General features: G+C 52.0%; 2 protein-coding genes across 2 annotated transcripts in view; one reads left to right on the top strand and one right to left on the bottom strand.

Annotated features, from left to right (window-relative positions):
• The window catches only part of BCORL1 (BCL6 corepressor like 1), a 54685-nt gene extending 46847 nt beyond the window's left edge, over window positions 1-7838 (top strand). Inside the window, exons 11-13 of the mRNA XM_026452007.1 lie at window positions 198-425; window positions 1492-1648; window positions 5562-7838. Of these exons, the coding sequence (XP_026307792.1) occupies window positions 198-425; window positions 1492-1648; window positions 5562-5844 (668 nt within the window). The 3' untranslated portion in view covers window positions 5845-7838. The remainder of the gene's footprint in view (window positions 1-197; window positions 426-1491; window positions 1649-5561) is intronic.
• A 7116-nt stretch (window positions 7839-14954) lies between these two features.
• Window positions 14955-18800, bottom strand: ELF4 (E74 like ETS transcription factor 4). The gene is given in 3 exon segments (XM_026452006.1): window positions 14955-17509; window positions 17511-17555; window positions 18603-18800. Coding segments are annotated over 3 exon segments (1002 nt in total). The 3' UTR covers window positions 14955-16750.
• Between the last annotated feature and the right edge of the window lie 294 nt (window positions 18801-19094).

The following is a 19094-nucleotide window of genomic DNA, read 5'->3' as shown; positions in this document are numbered from 1 at the left end:
GGGGGATGGCCGGGCCCATGGAACTCGGCACTGACCTGGGACAAACAGAACACACCCGTACCCAACAAGTTCACAAAAAAAAAAAAAAAAAAAAAAAAAGACAAAAAAAAAAATTAAAGTACTGGGTCAAACACCAGGCAGTCAGTGGGTTAGAATGGTCTCCTGTCCCCTTGTTTGCAGTCTCTGACTGAGAGCAGGAAGTGTGTCTCTCTCTCATCACTCCTGGTCTCTCTTGTGGTCCTTCCTTCCCTTTTCCCATTCCCTTAGCCCCATATGCATGGACTTCACTTGGACATTCCTTCCCCAGCCTAACCTCCTTGTCTCACTGCCTGCTCTTCTTTCATCAGATCACCTCTCGGATCTTCAGGGCCGGGCAGAGGGTGATCCCGGTGTATCCTGGGATTTTTACAGCAGTTCTGTGTTGGGTAAGTTTTAAGTGGTATTCTTCCCACCTTCTTCTCAAGGACAGGATTAGCCCTGTGGTGGTATCCCTTCTTCACCTTTTAGTGGCTTACAGACCCTTTCAGACCGAACCCAAACCCGAACCCATCCTTCCCTGCAGACTCAGAAGTCATTTGTCGAAACCAGGAAATGCAGCACTGATTTGGACACAGCCATCCCTCACTAGCCCTCTACCACTCCCCACCCTGGGCATTTAAAAAATTATCTTTCTTCTGAGGTCCCTTTCTTCTCCCTGGCTTTGTCTTAACCCTGCCAGAAGCCCCTTTGAGCATTGTCACCTATTCCAGTATTGCTGACACTCAGGAGGGACCCCACCCGTCACCTGACAGCTACCATTCCCTCCCTACCCTGCCCCCATGATGCACATGCAGTTTTCGAAATAGCTACTGTCTTCCGAAGCCCTTAGCCTTCTGGCCGCAGCTTTCTTCTCTTGGAAGACTAGCACGTCTTTATCCATGGTGGTCATCTAGCGTTTGTCCTTTGGGCTAGGGGCTGAAGATGAAAGGAAACACCCACTCCTACCCTTGGGGGAAGCTGGAGGGGAGAAAGTCAGGATGGAACGCAACCGGCCACACCCAGAATGTGGGCTGGGGAAAGGAACCCGCGGAGCCCCCCTCTGGGCTTCGTGGGAGCCCTGCAGGCAGTGAGATGGCTTGGGAAAGCTGCAGCTAGAGAAGGACAGGTGTTTTTACCTTGCCCTTGTCTGCTGATAGTATCTTCAGGCTTCCATCTCCCAACAGCTGGGCAGCTCATCCTTGATGTCACCTTGCTTTTGCCGGTTGGAGCGGGGAGGAATATAATAAATCTCTGGCCACACAATGATTTCTTTCAGGACTAGAACTTTCATGTGCCCTCTGAAGGATGTGAGCCATGGGACCGGCAAACCTCGTCCCTGACTAGGGGCCTGTGGCCTTGTCATTTACCTCCCAACTACCACCCCCCCATGCCCCTTTATCTGCTTGGCTCATTTCTTTTCTTCGGTTTTGTCCATGTATCTGAGTCCTAATCCCCTATATGCTTCCCTTACAGAGGAAAAAGACGGGTTTGCCTGTGACCTCCTACATAATCCTCCTGGGAGCTCTGATCAAGAAGGAGATGATCCGATGGAGGAGGATGATTTCATGTTCGAACTCTCAGACAAGCCTCTTCTCCCTTGCTACAACCTCCAAGTGTCAGTGTCCCGTGGGTAAGTGTCTGAGAGATCCAATGGCGACTGAGTGCCAGGATCCTGGCAACAGTGGACCACCTCACTGGGAAAGTGGAGTTCTCCAGGAGGAAGTGAAGACCTGGCCAACAAGTGCCACTACACATGACAAAGGCTAACCTGCCCGTTTAGCCCAGAGTAGTCATGTTCAAACTAGAGGCTACAGGCTCCATGGACATTGACTATCTGCGTTTCCTGAACCTTAGTCTAAATTCTCTCTCGGAAGGCTTTTTTGCACTGTTACTGGGTATAAAAGATAATCTGAGAGATAACTTGGGCCAATGAACTGCTAGAATCTTTGGAACATTTTTGTAGTTTCTGGGGGTAAACAGATAGAATATTTGAAATTGAGATTGTTGGAAAAGCCAGGACATGTGGTTGCCGTAGCCATGGGGCCACTGGAGTTCTTCAGTAATCTACAGCCTAGTTTCTCAATGCCATAATGTTAGTAGCGCAGTGGTGCCAACATTGTCAGCCTAGATGACTGTGCATATTATGTTGGGGATCACCCATTTATTTAAGGAGACTAGAATATAGAATATGCCTGACACATAACATTAGACTGAACCCAATTTAATATTTATTTGATGGTTCTGGAGGGAGTTCGACAGCCGGCAGGGCCATGGTTCTTGTTGGGTTTCCCCACATGTCAGTGTGTGGAAGTGCTGGTTGAGAGAAGGAGAATGCAGGCTCAACTGCCCTTTTGTTCTTAGTCTCCATGATTTTTTTCCCTCTGATTGGTGTCTTCATGTATTTCAAATACCTTTCCAAACAATTGTAAGGATAATTTTTCTTTGATATCTAGTTTTTAAATGTCAACTCTGTGTTAAAAACCTGTGAACCAGTGGCCGGGCATGGCCGGTGTAATTCCAGCACTTTGGGAGGCCAAGGCGGCTGGATCACTTGAGGCCAGGAGTTCGAGACCAGTCTGGCCAACATGGTGAAACCTCGTTTCTACTAAACATACAAAAATTAGCCGGACGTGGTGGCGGGCACCTGTCATCCCAGTTACATCGGAAGCTGAGGCAGGAGAATCGCCTGAACCTGTGAGGCGGGGCTTGCAGTGAGCTGAGATTGCCCACTGCCCTCCAGCCTGGGCGACAGAGTGAGACTCCATCTCAAAACAAAATAAAATAATAAAATAAGCCAGTGAACCAGCATGATGTACACAGGATAGGGAGCTGGGTAGACGATGGATGAGGAGGTCTTCAAGTGAGAGCCTCTGTTTAGGGCTCTAATCATTAGACCACAGTTTCTTTGCATCCCCTGCCCTCCCCCCGCCCCCCCACTGCCCGACACGCATGGCCTGATCAGAATAAAAATAGCATATATGATGGCACTAGTAGGGATCAAGTTTCAGGGGCTTTTGGTCCTTATTCTTCTGGACATAAGCTGATCCCTGAGGGCAGGGCGGGGCCTCTGGGATATAGTATTGCACGGTTAATTAATTCCTCCCATGTATTCAGCACCTCCCTCTCTGAAACAGGATCTTGGGCTTCAGGCGTAAAAGGACCAGGGTAGTCTGCATTAGGTGCGGACAGAACACGGGCCGCAGAGGGCTGTGTGCCCCTCAGCGAGCTGGGTGGCAGGCATGTGGTTAGCCCAGAGCCCCATACCAGCAAAGCTGGTTTTCCTGACGTGACATCCTCTAACGCTCGCTCTAGAGCTGCCTTTCCCCAAAGCTGTAGCACACTGTGAAACTGTCTGTTCTTCAAGAAGTTGAGGGTGGGGGTGCCAGTGTAGAATGATGCCTCTGAGGCCCTATGGGGTGCAGAAGGGCCTTCTGAATCACGAAAGCAAGACTGAATTCTCATCACTAGTGTGAATGTTCTCAGGGCTTTTTTCCCATTCTTTGGAAGTGATGGTCCAAGTGTATGATATCTGTAGTCTGCTTTTCTTAACCCAGAGCACTCCATTTCCTAATCATGTGAGATAAGAAGAGCCTGCTGTCATTTGGGAGAAATGTTCCATTTTAGGGATGAGGACTGTGGGTCTGGTTAGATGTTTAAGGCACTGAAACAGAACATTTGATTCTATAAACATGTCTTAAACAGCTGCACCAGGTCAAACCCTGGGGACCAGAACTCAGCTCTGGCCTTCAAAGAATCCATCATCTAGTGCAGTAGACAGACAAGTATATAATTAACTCTAATAAAAGACAAAATATCCTAAGCAGATTTATTGTAAACAAACAAACAAACAAAAACTCCAGTAGTTTCAGAAGGGTGCCAAATGCAAAAAGTTCCAGTCCACCCTGAACCCCCATTGCTATGCTGCAGAGTGAACCACAGTTTAAGGTTCTTTTGCAATCCTTTCAGAAATGGGCTTTGTTAGTAAAATTACAATAGGGATGTGAATCAAATGCCAGGAGACCCTGGGAGATGGAGGAACAATGAGTTACACCAGGGGAAGGTTTCACAGGTGATACAGTATCTACCTGAGCTGGGCCAGGAAGGAGAGAAGGATGGAGAGCAAGGCACTGAAACATACAAGTTCAGAAAGTAGGGGGAGTCCTTTATCATGTGGCTGATGCTTGGTGGGGTGGGGGATACAATGTGGTGTGTATGTGTGTGTGAGAGAGAGAGAGACAGAGAGAGAGAGACAGAGAGAGAGAGAGATTGGGTAGACATTGGGCTGAAGAGGTTAGAAGGTCTTATATAATATGCTAGTGGCTGGGCATGGTGGCTCATGCCTGTAATTCCAGCCCTTTGGGAGGCTGAGGCGGGTGGATCACTGGACGTCAGGAGTTTGAGACCAACCTGGCCAATATGGTGAAACCCCGTCTCTACTGAAAATACAAAAATTAGCCAGGCGTGGTGGTGTGCGCCTGTAATCCCAGCTACTCAGGAGGCTGAGGCAGGAGAATCGCTTGAACCTGGGAGATGGAGGTTGCAGTGAGCCGAGATTGCGCCACTGCACTCCAGCCTAGAGACTGTGTCTTGGGGAAGAAAAAAAAAAAAAAAAAAGAAAAACCCGTAATGGTAACAGAAGATCCAGTGAGGGTGGATGGGGGTGCAGAAGAGTGACTCTTGGCAAAGGGAAACTGGTTGGGAGGCTGACAAGACGGAGCCCAGGCCAGAAGTGGCAAAGGCTGGAACTGGGATAGTGGAATAGTGAGGAGGGAAAACCCTGTGAACCGGGACCACTCATGTGGGGAGGCAGCACTTCTTCCCGCATCAGTCAATGTAAGCGTTTGGCCCGGGATCAGCCTCTCCAGCACCCCTCCCAGCTGTCCCTAGGCTGCCACCCAGTCGGGTGTGCTCAGCAAAGTCAGACTCCGACTCTGTAATGTGAGCTCTGGCCCTGCAGAAACGATGGTGCTGCTGCCGGAGAAAAAACTTGTCTAATGCATTCCAGAGCCAAAGAGAAATGCCTTTTGGATTACCCGCAGTTTAGGCCTTTCTCCACGGCTCCCCCTCTGCTGGGGAAGATCTTGGAGAGCAAGGAGGCCAGGGAAGCTAGAGTGAGAACAGGAGAGGGAAGGCAGCCAGGGTTGGCAGGGGCCGGAGTCGGGAGAAAGACTGGTCCCAATAGATGGCAAATGCCAGGTCACAGGGGTACAGGCTAAGTCCCCAAGAAGCCTGCTAAGAGTTTTAGGTTCTAAAAGGCCCCTTTCCCTCCTGCTTGTGTTATTTTGGAAGAGGTGGTCACCGACTGCGTGCTCGCCATTTAGCTGAAAGCTGGGCCAGGCATTGCAGGGGACAGAAGACATTTGCCTCAGCTATACCAAAGGAGCCTGTGGTTTAGCAGGGGACAGGGGAGCCAGACTGGCAGTGAGTTATAATGGGGAACACTGGTGGTCACACAGCCTTCGTGGACTTTGCAGAGTGTTCCGGGTCAGTGCCCCCACCGCTTCCTCCAGCTCCTTCCATAACTCCCATCCTTGCCTTTGCAGGCCCTGCAACTGGTTCCTCTTTTCCGATGTCTTGAAGAGGCTGAAGCTTTCCTCGAGGATCTTTCAGGCCCGGTTCCCGCACTTTGAAATCGCCACCATGCCCAAGGCTGAGTTCTACAGGCAGGTGGCCTCCAGTCAGCTGCTGACCCCTGCTGAGAGGCCTGGAGGCTTGGACGACAGATCCCCCCCAGGCTCCTCTGAGACTGTGGAGCTGGTGCGGTACGAGCCAGACCTACTTCGGCTCCTAGGGTCCGAGGTGGAATTCCAGTCTTGCAACAGTTGACCGGGAAAACAGCCCCTCCTCTTCTTCTTTCTCCTTCCGAGTTCGCCCTTCCCCCACCTCCTTGTCTTTCCCCCACCGAGCACCAGACTGCAGAATGAGGCAATAATATGGACCAACAAGAAGCCGCCTTATCAATGCCAGCATTAGCGACTGGACTGTTTTTGTTTTTTTGGTTACAATTAGTTCTCATCTCCCTGTCGTCGTCATTGTTATCGTGGTTGGTGATGGGGGTGGAAAGTTGAACTCCACGTCTGAGGACAAGAGGTCCCAGGGGTGGTGGGAGGTGGCGCTGGGGTCCCTTGGACTGGCCTCCTTGTTTATGACCAAGACCAAACCTGGGCCCTGGGTGGCCTTGGCCTGTCCCGAGGAGAAATGAGAAAATCCCAGATCTCTGAGCGCCCCCCAACTCCATTCCCCTGTGTTCTTCTGTCTTCTGTAGTATTTATTTTATTAGTATTTAATTTGTATTGTTTCATTGGTTTCTGATAAGTCTGTATCACTGTGACGATTTGAGACAACTTGTTGTATTGAGGGACTTTCTGTACCTCCTTTTCTTTTTCTTTGTTGATGAGCTCCGACAAAGCTATTCCCAGGTGTTTTTTTCCCCCCACTGGGGAGGGGGTGGGGTGGAATGGGGTGGGGGGACATGGACTTGTGACTAAGGAAGCTGGCTGCTGCTGGCCCAGGGCTGGGGGCTTGGGGGTAAATCCTGAGGCTTTGGTGCTCCCCCACCCGCCCCCTCCCGCCTTTTGCAGCAGCCCTGCTATCTTGAGATTAGTGTTGATGGGGAGGGGAGGATTGTGAGGTGCGGGGTTAATAAATTACTCTAATAAAGGAGCGTGGAGAAGGGATCTGAGGGGTGAGGGTGCCCCCTCCTCATGCCTTCTTCACTCCCCCCCCCCCCCCCAGAGTGCACAATACGAGTTTGTTCCTGCCTCCACTCCCCCACCCCGTTCTGGCCTCCCTGTCTCAAGATACTGAGCCTCTCACCTCCCAGCCCTCAGCACCCCCATCCCTGCCCCTTTTCAGACTCATAGCACCCGTTTCCTTCCTCTCCTCCTTCCTCCTCCCTCAGCCCCCCATTCTCCTTGGGAATCTGCAGAGGGCTCTGGGACTGACTGCCAGATGTGAAATCCAGGTGTCAGCTGTTTCCTAGGCAAGGGCAGGAAAGTGGTCTCCAGCCCTTGCTCCACTCCTGCCTGGGGGCCTGGGGCTGAGTGGTGGCCCCGCCTGGCCTCCCCCTGGCCTCCTGGCCTCCTCCTGGCCTCCGGGCCTCCAGCACTGGGTTTGTCGAGTGAGAGAGAGAGAGAGGAGCTTGGGTTGCTTCCCTGTCCCCACCCCCTCTGTGGCGTTGTCCCTCCCACTCTTCTTATTTTTCTACCAATTGCTATTTTTCCGAACAATCCTTGTAGAGTATGTACCATCCAAAGGCAGGAGGGCCTCGCCGTGGCCGGCTCTGGTTGGAGATGGTACAGTTTTATTGTACAGGTGCTAAAACAACAACAACAAAAAAGAAAATGGAAAAAAAAAAAAAAAAGAATAAAAAAAAAAAAAGAAAAAAAAAGCCAGTTTGAGGATGGGACAATGTGTTCTCTAGAGGCTCCTGAGCTGTGCGGGAGCATTGGTGGCTATTTTCTTTGTATTGTGTTTGTTCTTTGTTCCTGGGGGAGAAGTTCCCAGCCCCTTCTCTAGGACTGCTCCCCACCCCCACCATACTGCCCAGTTGGTTTTGAACAGTTGTTCTCCCTTTTTAAGAAAAAAATACATATATATATATACATCTATCTATATATATATATATATATATATATATAAAGTTGAGGGGTTTTGGACTTTAATTTGTTGGTTTTGTTGGGGTTCCTGGTATTGTGTAGTTTATTTCATGTTCTGTTTGCCTTTCCTTTTTTCGCATTTGGGTGTATATTCTGGCTGCCCTTTTATGTTTCATTTTAAGCAACTGGCTGTGGAGTCAAAAACACTTGCATACTGAAAAACCCGTGTCAGGGCTTCTGTCTCCCGTCTCTCTTTTTCTCTCCTCCCCTTTGGGACTTTTTGGTGGTTTCAGAAGGTGGGCATCGTGACTCAGTAAATGGGGAGTCCCCACCATCCTGCTTTGCAGCTGTGGGTCCCGAGAGGTACGATGAATGAAGGCAAGGTGGAATGACTAGTGAACGTTGCGTCACGATCTGGGGAAAGAAAAAGAAAGGGGCAAATCCTGGGGGCGGGGCCAGTGGGGCAAATGGAGCATCTGGCTCCTGTTGCTTTGGTTTGGAGTTGAAGCAGGTGCCTGGGCAGTCCTTGTTTCCATAGGAGTAACATGGTTGGAGGAAGTAGCCCTCTCTTTGGTGGCTGTGGGAACAAGCCTCAAGGAAGTCCTCTGCCTGCCCTGGGCCACCCTGCCGAGGTGGCATCTGGCTGCATGGCCTCATCACTGCCCTCACTGTTGTGCCAGCGCTCCCCACCCACAGTGCAGGCCTTCCACGGTTCTGTTTTCCTGCCACCAAGCTACCATGAAGGCAAGATGCCCATCCTAGATTTTGCAGTTTTTCCTCCCACTTCAGAAAAACAGTGGTAGAAGCTATGATTCTTGTGATTGCTGGTTCCAGAATGCACCAGTGACTGAGAGGAAGAGGATGTTCGAGAGGCCTGGGATGAGGCCTTTTGAAGCTCTTTTCTCTTAGGGCCTTTCAGTGTGGCCTTCGAGTCTGAAGAGCCCTGTCAGAGACTGTAGAGGCGAAGGGATCTGTGCGTCCGGCCGGCTGGAGTCCAGCCATCCCCAGGAGTGAACTCTAAGCTGCTGTCTTTGCTCAAGCCTCAGAACCTTGACTCGACCCAGGCCCAAGCATCATCCTCTTTGAACCATAGCATTAATCTTCCTCATTGGCCCTCCTCTCCCCCACTTTCTGATCCCAAGGCCCTATGCAATAGCCACTTTTGTCAGATTCCTAAACAAGCCCACAGTGGTTCTGAATTCAGGTCGATACTGTGCTTGGAACTTGCAGTTAAGTCCAGAAATCTGACATGTTGATAGGTTATGAAAGCCATGTGGTGAGTATAAGAATTCAACTAGGCCCAGGATGCTATGGGAGCTCAGAGGGATGGGCAAGGGCTCTGGGAACACATCCTAGAAGAGGTGATGCCTGGTTGATACTTTAAAAGGTAGAAATCTAGGAATTAGAGGTGGCAGGGAAGAGTGTTTGAACTGAAGGGACAATCTGAGCAAAGGCTTGGAGACAAGGGGAGTTAAAAGCAAAACCAAACAGCAGATTGTTTTATTGCTTTCTGGGTTCTTTGCCCACAGCTTACCTGGAGTCCCACTGCCCTTCTGCCAGGTTGGAAAGATCAAGGCAGGAAGTATGGGCCGTGGCATTAAATCTATATCCCCGGTCAGGACTGGGGTGAGGATGGCTTGGTGGCCTCTTATTAAATATCTCCCAGTCCTTTTAGTATGGTGTAGAGGAAAGAGCCAGCACCACTCCTAACTACCTAGGCTGACCTTGGGCGAGAACCTAATCTTTCCCAGCCTTCATTGCTCCATCAGCCAAATGGAGGCCAATGTACCCACCTACTGACAGAGCATCACACTGAGGACCAAAAAAGATCTGTTTAGCCAACATTAGTTCCTCCTTCATGCAGAGCTCAGGAGCCTATGGTTAATGAGGGTCTTACCCCAGAAAGCTCTTTGGGCTTGAAAGAGAGGCTCTGTTCAAGTCTTGGTGGGAGGAGGGATCATTTCTGCACCCCTGTTTGGCGTGGGGCAGGTGGGGTTGGGGGCGGTGGTGAATGGGGCAGTAAACTGCCCCGTTCCATACTCTAACCCAATAACTGGGAGGCCTTGGTGGGTGTTTTAACTGTGTCCCACCCATGCAAAGACCAGTGTGTGTGTATTTGGGGAAGGGTGGGGTCCGCCCCAGGGGCGTCTGCTCAACTGCTGGGCAGGGGGACGCGAAGTGCTCGGGCCTTCCGGACCCCGCAGCAGGGACGGGCCGGGGCTCCACTTGTTTCCCTAGCGCTCCGGCTGCCACCGCGCGGGGAGCCGGCCGAGCCGCAGCGTCCGGCCGCTGGAGCGACGTCTTTAGGCCCCGCGCCGGTCCTGGGGAGCCGGGCTCGCGCGGCTGGCGGTCAGGTCCCTCCGCTAGCAAACGGCTGTCTAGGGCGCCTCGATCGCTCTGCCGCTTCACGGTAGAAGGCAGCGGCGCGCGAGGGGAGCGAAGGGCAGGCCGGGTGGCTGCGGCGCCGCGTGCTCACCTGCTGGTCCGCGAGGCTGGGGGAGGGGGCGCCGGGGGCGGGGCCAGAGCGCGGCTGGCCAACGGAGGAGCGCATTCGGCGGCCAGCTAAATTCCCCCTGGAAAGTGAAGGGGGCGGGGGCCGAGGGGAAAGTTCGAAGCTCCGGAGCAGCGGAGGGCTTTGGTGGCGGCCGGAACCGTCCGGGGACAGTTGCGGGCGCAGGGGCATGATCGAGGGACTGGAAGACGCCGGCCGCGGCCGCCTCTGCCAGGGACGGTAGGCCCCGCCCTGGCTGCCCCTCCCTTCCCGGGCCCCGCCGGGCGACTCGCCCGCCATCGCTGGCTCGACAGCGCCACCTGCTGGACGTCGGCCTCCATGTCCGGCGCCCCGGGACCGAAGTTCTCGGAGGCTCACTCACCCCAGGTTCAGCGACTTCAGAGCTGGAGGCAACTGCCTCCTTTGGAGTACAGGATGGGATCAGAAAGGCCTATGACCCTCAGAATAACTTCTTGTCCCGCCCCACCCGCCGTTGCTGACACTTCTACCGCACAGCCCCACCCAAGGGTGAGGAAATAGTGGCGAGGCAGTCCCTGGAAGCGGGCAGCAGCAAAGGGCGTGAGTTCAGGAGTTGCGTGTGGCACCTGGTGACAGCAACGCACAGCTGGCAAGCAGCCCTGGGCTCCTCGTGGACCCCGTGATCCGGGGATGTCTGTAACACTCCAGGGGCAAAGGAAGTAGCCGCCTGCAGTGTTATAGGAGCGGGCAGAAAGCCGCCTTAGCTCCCAAGTGTGGATTGTCCCCCTCCCTCTCCTCTTGCCTGCCATAGCATAGGGCAGAAGTCCCAGAATTAAAATCAGGACCCGTTCATTCTTTCAATAAGCATTTATTAAGAACCTACTGTGAGGGCCGGGCGCGGTGGCTCAAGCCTGTAATCCCAGCACTTTGGGAGGCCGAGACGGGCGGATCACAAGGTCAGGAGATCGAGACCATCCTGGCTAACACGGTGAAACCCCGTCTCTACTAAAAAATACAAAAAACTAGCCGGGCGAGGTGGTGGGCGCCTGTAGTCTCAGCTACTCGGGAGGCTGAGGCAGGAGAATGGCGTGAACCCGGGAGGTGGAGCTTGCAGTGAGCTGAGATCCGGCCACTGCACTCCAGCCCGGGCGACAGAGCAAGACTCCGTCTCAAAAAAAAAAAAAAAAAAAAAAAAAAGAACCTACTGTGTGCCAGGCACTGTGCTAGGCACTGGAGGATACATCAGCGACTAACAGTCCCTGTCCTTGAGGAGCTCCACAGTCTATTGGCGGGGAACCCTACATAAACACGTAATTAAGGAACTGCAGTGTGGTAAGTGCTACCCTAAGAGGTATTTACAAAGTGCTGTGAGGTGGCTCAGGGCTGTAATCCCAGCACCTTGGGAGGCTGAGGTGGGCAGATCACTTGAGGTCAGGAGTGCGAGACCAGCCTGGCCAACAAGGTGAAACCCTGCCTCTACTAAAATTATAAAAATTTGCTGGGCGTGGTGGCACGCAGCTGTAGTCACAGCTACTCGGGAGGCTGAGGCAGGAGAACCGCTTGAACTCGGGAGGCTGAGGCAGGAGAACTGCTTGAACTCGAGAGGCAGAGGCTGCAGTGACCCAAGATGGCGCCACTGCACTCCAGCCTGGGTAACGGAGGGAGACTCTATCTCAGAAAAATAAAACGAAGTGCCGTGGGAACCCAGAGGAGGGAGCAACATATCAGCTGCTGGGAGATGAGGGTCATCTCTTGACTCCTGACTCCATTAAACCACGAAAAGGCAGAGACTTATTGCCACTTGACTCTGGTTAAAATTAACCTGTCTCCTGCTACTCTAGCCCTCTCCCATAACTATATCAGCACACGTTAATCAGTTTAGCTAGTTTCACACTTGGAGTAAGAAAGAAACTGAACAGGGAAGTTGCTTTAGAGGTAGAGGATGTTCAAAATAGTAACAAAGTTTGAGTGCTAAGGTGGGGGATGGGGTTGGGGATACTATGAGGGCACTGAGCCAGGGAGGGCAGGCCCAGAGCAGTGGAGCATCTGGGGCGAGTGCCTGGGCAGAGGGGAGGTCAGAGGTCACCTACCTCAGAGTTTGGTCCCCATCTCCCACCGGCTCCATCAGTAACCATTCCTTGATGCTTTGTACTGTGCCATGTTACGTGGTTGATACAGTGCCTCCCGCTCTTCAAGGAGGTAATGTACTAATTGGGGACACTAAATAGGTACAGGTCATTGAAGATTTAAGTAACAGTTTGTGATTATAATGGAAGAGATGTCACAGGGTGTTCATGATCAGTTGCTGAAAGAGTAGCAATTGCAATAAGTTTAAAATAGCTCAGTTAGGACAGGCTGGTCTGGGGAGGCAGAGTCCATGAATCGAGTCTTGAAGGAGGGACACAATTTAATTGGTACTAGGAGGATAGGAAGAACATTCTGATTGAGTGGAACCAATCAGATCTTGAAGGATGGATTGTACTTTTTTTTTTTTTTTTTTTTTTGAGAGAGAGTCTTGCTGTTGGCACCCAGGTGCAATCTCAGCTCACTGCAACTTCTGCCTCCAGGTTCAAGGGATTTTCTACCTCAGCCTCCGCAGTAGCTGGGATTATAGGCACGTGCCACCAAGCCCGGCTAATTTTTGTATTTTTAATAGAGATGAGGTTTTGCAATATTGGCCATGCTGGTTTCGAACTCCTGACCTCAGGTAATCCACCCACCTCAGCTTCCCAAAGTGCTGGGATTACAGGCGTGAGCCATCGTGCCTGGCTGGGGATGGCTTTTCTTTCTTTTCTTGTGTGTGTGTGTGTGTGTGTGTGTGTGTGTGTGTGTGTGTGTTTCCCCCGAGATGGAGTCTTACTCTGTTGCCAGGCTGGAGTGCAGTGGCGCGATCTCGACTCATTGCAACCTCCGCCTCCTGGGTTCAAGTGATTCTCCTGCCTCAGCCTCCCGAGTAGCTGGGACTACAGGTGCCAACCACCATGCCCAGCTACTTTTTGTATTTTTAGTGGAGACGGGGTTTCACCATGTTGGCCAGGATGATCTCCATCTCTTGACCTCGTGATCTGCCCGCCTCAGCCTCACAAAGTGCTCGGATTACAGGCATGAGCCACTGTGCACAGCCAGTGGATTGTATTTCTAAAGGAAAAGATACATAGAAGGGAAGATTATTCATTAAGAAAACACCAAGAGTGTGTACATAGTGTTGAGTTTGTCTGTATTGCCTAGAGCAGGTAAAAGATAAATGGAGGATCTTGGTTTCCAGGTTTAAAATGCTTAGAATATATATAGTAGATAATAAGAGCAAAAGCACAGCGTTTGGAAATTGTAAACAGAGGCATGTTCACAGGCCAGCAAATCCATCAGTTTGACTGGAGCAGTGCCTTGGGGTATGAGTGGTGGCAGAAGGAGCAGGGTGAGTTGACTGGGGAAGTCAGTTAGGACCCAAAGGTGAAGGGTCTTGATGGCAGGCCAAGGACTTGGAGCTTTGTCCTGAAGACAGGGCTGATGCTAAGCTTAAAATACTTCCGGAGCTACTGCCCTGAGCCCAAGTGCTCCCCCATCCCTACTCCAGGACCCCTGGACTGGCTTCAGCAATAAAAGGATTCAGTTTAGAAAGGATTAGAGATTAAGTATTTTGAGTATCATCCCTACCTATAGGCCAGGAGTCGTCACTGAGGGCATTTTATCAAAGGGCAAATGGGAGGGGTTGAGAGAGATCACACGGGGAGCCTCTGTGTGTAGTTTGAGCTGGGGTGGAGGCTTCTGGGAATGTGGAATAAAGGCGAGGTTTTACGGACATTGCAAACCACACGCTGGACTTCGGGAGATGGGAGAGGGGAATGGGGGTGAATTGAAGGAAACGATCAGACAGCTCTGAAATTTCAAACTTAAGAGGTCAGGAAAACGGTGGCACCATTAACAGAAATAGGCAAGTCATGATGGCCTTTTTGTTTGCTTGATTTATTATTATTATTATTATTATTATACTTTAAGTTCTGGGATACATGTGCAGAATGTGCCGGTTTGTTACATAGATATACATGTGCCATGGTGGTTTGCTGCACCCATCAACTCATCATCTTGGAAAGGTTTTTTGTGTGTGGAAATAATTGAAAAAATCCATTGTTGGCCAGCGTGGTTGCTCACACCTGTAATCCCAGCACTTTGGGAGGCCAAGGTGGGTGGATCACTTGAGGCCAGGAGTTCGAGACCAGCCTGGCCAAAATGGTGAAACCCCGGCTGTACTAAAAATACGAAAATTAGCCGGGCATGGTGGCGTGTGCCTGTAATCCCAGCTACTCAGGAAGCTGAGGCAGGAGAATCGCTTGAGCTTGGGAGGCAGAGGTTGCAGTGAACCAAGATCACGCTACTGCACTCCAGCCGACAGAGCAAGACTCTGACTCAATAGAGGGGCTATCTTTAAGGGGCTGACAAGCATCCATGTGGAAATGTCCAGCAGAGCGCTGGAAATGTGAGCCAGGAGCTTAGGAGAAAGGGTGGGACTGGAGCTCTAGATTTAAGACCCATCTCCGAGGAGCCAAAATGAGCCCCAAATGGATGAGATTCTTGAAGAACAGCCACATTGGAAGTGGTAGGTGAAGAACCAGCCCCAGAAAGGGTGATGGGGGACGCAGGAGAGCCCAGCTAGTGTGTGCTTACGAGGGTCGAGAACTGTGAAGAAGACATTTGATTTCACCACGAGGTCACTGATGACCTTCCAGCAATGAGTTTCCATGGAGTTGGAGTAGGGGTGGCAGAAACCAGATTTCAGGTGGGGACGGGGCTACCCCAACCCATGCAGCACCTTTGTGCAAAATTTTTTAATGGTGACCCTTTATCAAGATGCTTACTTTCAACCATCAGGAAACTGTCATCATAAACTGATTTTATTAGAAAAAGGCACTTTAATGCCAACTGCTGGAAACACGCATAGAAAATACAATTTGCACAACTAAACGCAGTGCCCTCCAGGGGGCAGGGAGAAGAGAGTGGGAGAGGGTGATAATTGGCTTGGCAAAGAAGAGAAGAGCGAGAGCGCGGCCAGGGGAGGTAGTTAGGTCAAGTGGATGGTTTTGTACCAAGGACACAGCAAAGGTCCTCAGGCACTGATTCACATTACCCAAAGTCACCACATAATAGAGTTGTTTCTGTGGCTGAAATTTCTTAGCCTTGCCCCCAAACTTGGCAGGAGGGAAGCAAGCTCGTTTAAAGAAGGGAGAGGGGAGGAGATCCAGGCCCTTGGCCCAGGGGTTGGCTTTGAGAGAGAATAGGTTGGCCCTTCCTTGGAAAGAGGGAAGGAGGAAGCAGGGAGCCACGAAGAGAGAGAGGTGCCATGGGAACTCCTGGCTGCCGACTCCCGTCTTCTTGGTGAAGGAGTCAGGGTTAGGTGTGAAAGTGGGAGATGAGGGGCATCGGTCCACCCGAGGAGGTCTGCTGCAGTCATCATAGAGGCAGGCTGGTTCGCCTTTGAGGTGAGTTGCAGGCAGGCTGAGCAGCAGAAACCATGTGGTAGGTGCCCATGCTTGAGCAGGAATGGGGGTGGGCCCCATATAGGTCGCTGCTGGGCTAGCCCCAGTGACGCCTGACAGCTGGAAAATGTCAAAAAGTAATCAAGAGGGAGCCCAGGATCGGGGAAGTAGGCTGGGGTGTCAGCAAAGGCTATTGTCTGGCGGGGGGCTGGTATCACACAAACAGCCCAAGCCCGAGGCACAAATATTCAATGAATTCAGCTCTGACTGGGGGCTTTGTGGCTAACTCTGAGGCTGGAGGGCACTTTACCCCTGTCTAATCCTTCAGCAAAGCACTCTGGGGTGGCCCAAGATTCCAGCCTGACCGCGTGGTGACTGTGGTTGCTAACACAGCAAACTCTAGGAAGAGTACCTTGGTCCAGCCAGTGAGTGCTGCTCCCAGAGCTGACTTCCCTTCCCTCCCGTCATGGTTTTATCCTACTCGGCCTTCGTGTCCCTGAGGAGCGCATCTTCCCCAATGCGCATGCGCATCAAAGCGTTCCTACTCTGCACTCGTTCTAGCTCTACAACATCTCCAGATTCGGGGGATCAAACTTGTACCCCATAGTCTCAGAGCAACTGAATCTTGGCATGAATAAAGGGAATTAGAGAATGCTTTCCCTTAAAAACAAAATCCCTATCCCTGTGGGCTGATCCACGGAGACATACACACACCTTTGGAGACAAGACCTCACAGCTACAGCCCTGTCCTCCCCAAAGAAACTAAGATACAGACCAACAAGTACACACAAGTACATACAGGGATAGTCACATATGGGGTAGTAAATTCCCTGTGTAGGGAATGCAGCCAGTGAGATAGAGCCAAGGAGAAGGGCTCTTCTCACGAAACTGCTGCACAGACCCTGGTCACAAACTTCTGCTTGGCTCAAGGGTTTTTCCCTCCATCACCAAGTCAGCCCATTATGCTGCCAAAAGCATATCCCCTAGTGCTCTTGAAGGCCATAGTCTGATGCCAGGGATGCTTAAGCTGGGCACTGTTTGGCCACAGTGACACCAGGCAGGGCCGGGGAACTGGGGGTGAAGTGTGTTGACATCCCACTGAAATGCAGGGGCAGGTGTGCTACTGAAGTCGGTCCCTATGAAAATGCTGCTCAGTTTTGCCTGGTGGGTCACACTTGCCCTGACCCCTTTGCTTACATGTCATGGGGCTCCATCTTAATGAGGGAAGTAGGGTTGAATGGGGAGAAGGGGGCTGGGGTGGGGGATCTTGTCAGAAGGCTCCCAGATGTGGTCACACTAGGCTCAGCCATCAACAGGGGCCCTGGGCCTGAGGAGAGCTCAAGTTCAGCCACCGGGGTCAGCCCAACAGTGGGGCGGCTGGGAGGAGACAAAGTCTGGTTGCCCAGAAGGCTCGGATTGTGGGAACCCCTGGAAACCACTTGGGTTGGAAGTGGCTGAAGATGAGCCTGATCTCTCAGGAGCTCCCTCAGGGTCTCTTCAGGAACCAGCAGCCCCTCCATGGGGGCCCCCGTCACCATACCCTGAACATAGGAGGAGGACCTCAGTGGCCCCTCCTTGACCCCAGGGGCTGCTGTAGTGCCAGAAGTCCTGATGAAGGCAGCAATGACAGTCCCAGGGGGCTGAGAGCTGGGCCCTGCTGGTCCAGCCCCTGTGACCATGGGTGGCGCTGGGTTGGTCGGACGGTTGGCCCCAGCCAGAAGTTGGGGGAGGCCACTGAGAATCAGTGGAGCCCCTGGGGCTGCCACCTGGCTGTCTTGGAAACTGGCGTTTAGGGGGAAAGAGGCCTGCAAAGTGAAGGTGTCCTTGAAAGTAGAGGCCGCTGGAACACTCTGGAGAACGAGCTGAGTGGGAGCAGTAGTACTGGCAGGAGGCCCATTGGTCAGCACCGTGGTCAGCGGGATCGTCTGCAGGGTCAGGGCCGAGCCCGACCCCATGGGGGCCACTCCTAGGTGGATGTTGCCGGGCACCGAAGTCGCACTGAGAAGAAACAGAGAACAGAGTTGGTTAAGGCAGGAGGTGTCCCCCAGCTGGTTAGGAAGGAGGGCAGAGAGGAATGGAGCTGAAGGTGTTTGTCGATTTCTTTGCTGTTTTGTTGCTTTTTTTTCTTTTTCTAGAGACAGGGTCTCACTCTGCTGCCCAGGCTGGAGTGCAGTGACACGATTATTGCTCACTGCAGCCTTGAAACCCTGGGTTCAAGCGATCCTCCTGACTCAGCCTCCCAAGTTGCTGGGACTACAGGTGTGTGCCACCTCGCCCAGCTACTTTTTATTTACATGTATTTATTTATTTTTATTTTTTTGAGACGGAGTCTCGCTCTGTCACTCAGGCTGGAGTGCAGTAGCGCAATCTTGGCTCACTGCAACTTCTGACCCCCAGGTTCAAGCGATTCTCCTGCCTCAGCCTCCCAAGTAGCTGGGATTATAGGCAAGCACCACCACACCCGGCTAATTTTGTATTTTTAGTAGAGACAGAGTTTCACCGTGTTGGCCAGGCTAGTCTTGAACTCCTGACCTCAGGTGATCCATCTGCCTCGGCCTCCCAAAGTGCTGGGATTACAGGCGTGAGCCACCGTGCCCAGCTGTAGCTCACATTTATTAAGTACTTAGTATATAGGTTTATAGGTCAGGGATCATTCTAAGTGATTGACATGTGGCATTTCACTCAATCCTGAAAACAGCCCACAAGTGGAATAAGAACAATCTGATTTTACAGATGGAGGAAAGTGAGGCACAGAGAGGTTATGTATTAATAACTTGCTCCAAGACCAGCCAGACCTTCGTTATCCTTTGATTTCTTCCAAGTGGGGATGCTGGGGTCTCACAAGGCCTCGATGTGAGTCCCTCCTGCTCTAGTGCTTACACAGCGAGTGTACATAGGTGAGTAAGCACTACACAGCAGGCCTTGTGACCCCAGAGCTCATCTTCCTCACCATTCCACTCTACTGCCTGCCCTCCTCAAAAGGGTGTCTCCCTGACCCGCGCCAGCTTAGTGGGAGGTCCATACACATAACCCAACAAGTCCAACCTTCTCAGGGAAAATCGGAGGCCCCTTAGTGGGGATGAGAAGTAGTGAGAGCTTGCCGGGTACGCCTGGAGGTCCCAAGGGGCTCACAGCAGGTGACTCTAAAACATTCTCCGTTGCTTCTTTTCTAGAATGGAGGAGGTTTAGGAGGATGGGCCAGGACACGGAGGCCCTGGTGGCTCCCTGGGGAGCCGCTCTCATGTAAGCCCCCGGATGTGTGACCTCAGGCAAGTGACTTTCTCTCTCTTGACCAACAAGTGCCCTACTGGCTTCTCCCTGGCTCTGGGAGGATCCCATGAGCCTGGAGACAGAGCAGAGCTTGGCAAGAAGTTGAAAAGTGAGCCCTGCCGGGTGCAGTGGCTCATACCTTTAATCTCAGCACTTTAGGAGGCCAAGGCAGGTGGATCACTTGAGGTCAGGAGTTTGAGACCAGCCTGGTCAACATGGTGAAACCCCGTCTTTACTAAAAATACAAAAATTCGCTGGGTGTGGTGG

Source organism: Piliocolobus tephrosceles, chromosome 12 (assembly GCF_002776525.5).
Source record: "Piliocolobus tephrosceles isolate RC106 chromosome 12, ASM277652v3, whole genome shotgun sequence".
Lineage (NCBI taxonomy): Eukaryota > Metazoa > Chordata > Mammalia > Primates > Cercopithecidae > Piliocolobus > Piliocolobus tephrosceles.
Note: the sequence above shows the minus strand (reverse complement) of the source record. Positions and strands in the feature narration are given on the sequence as shown.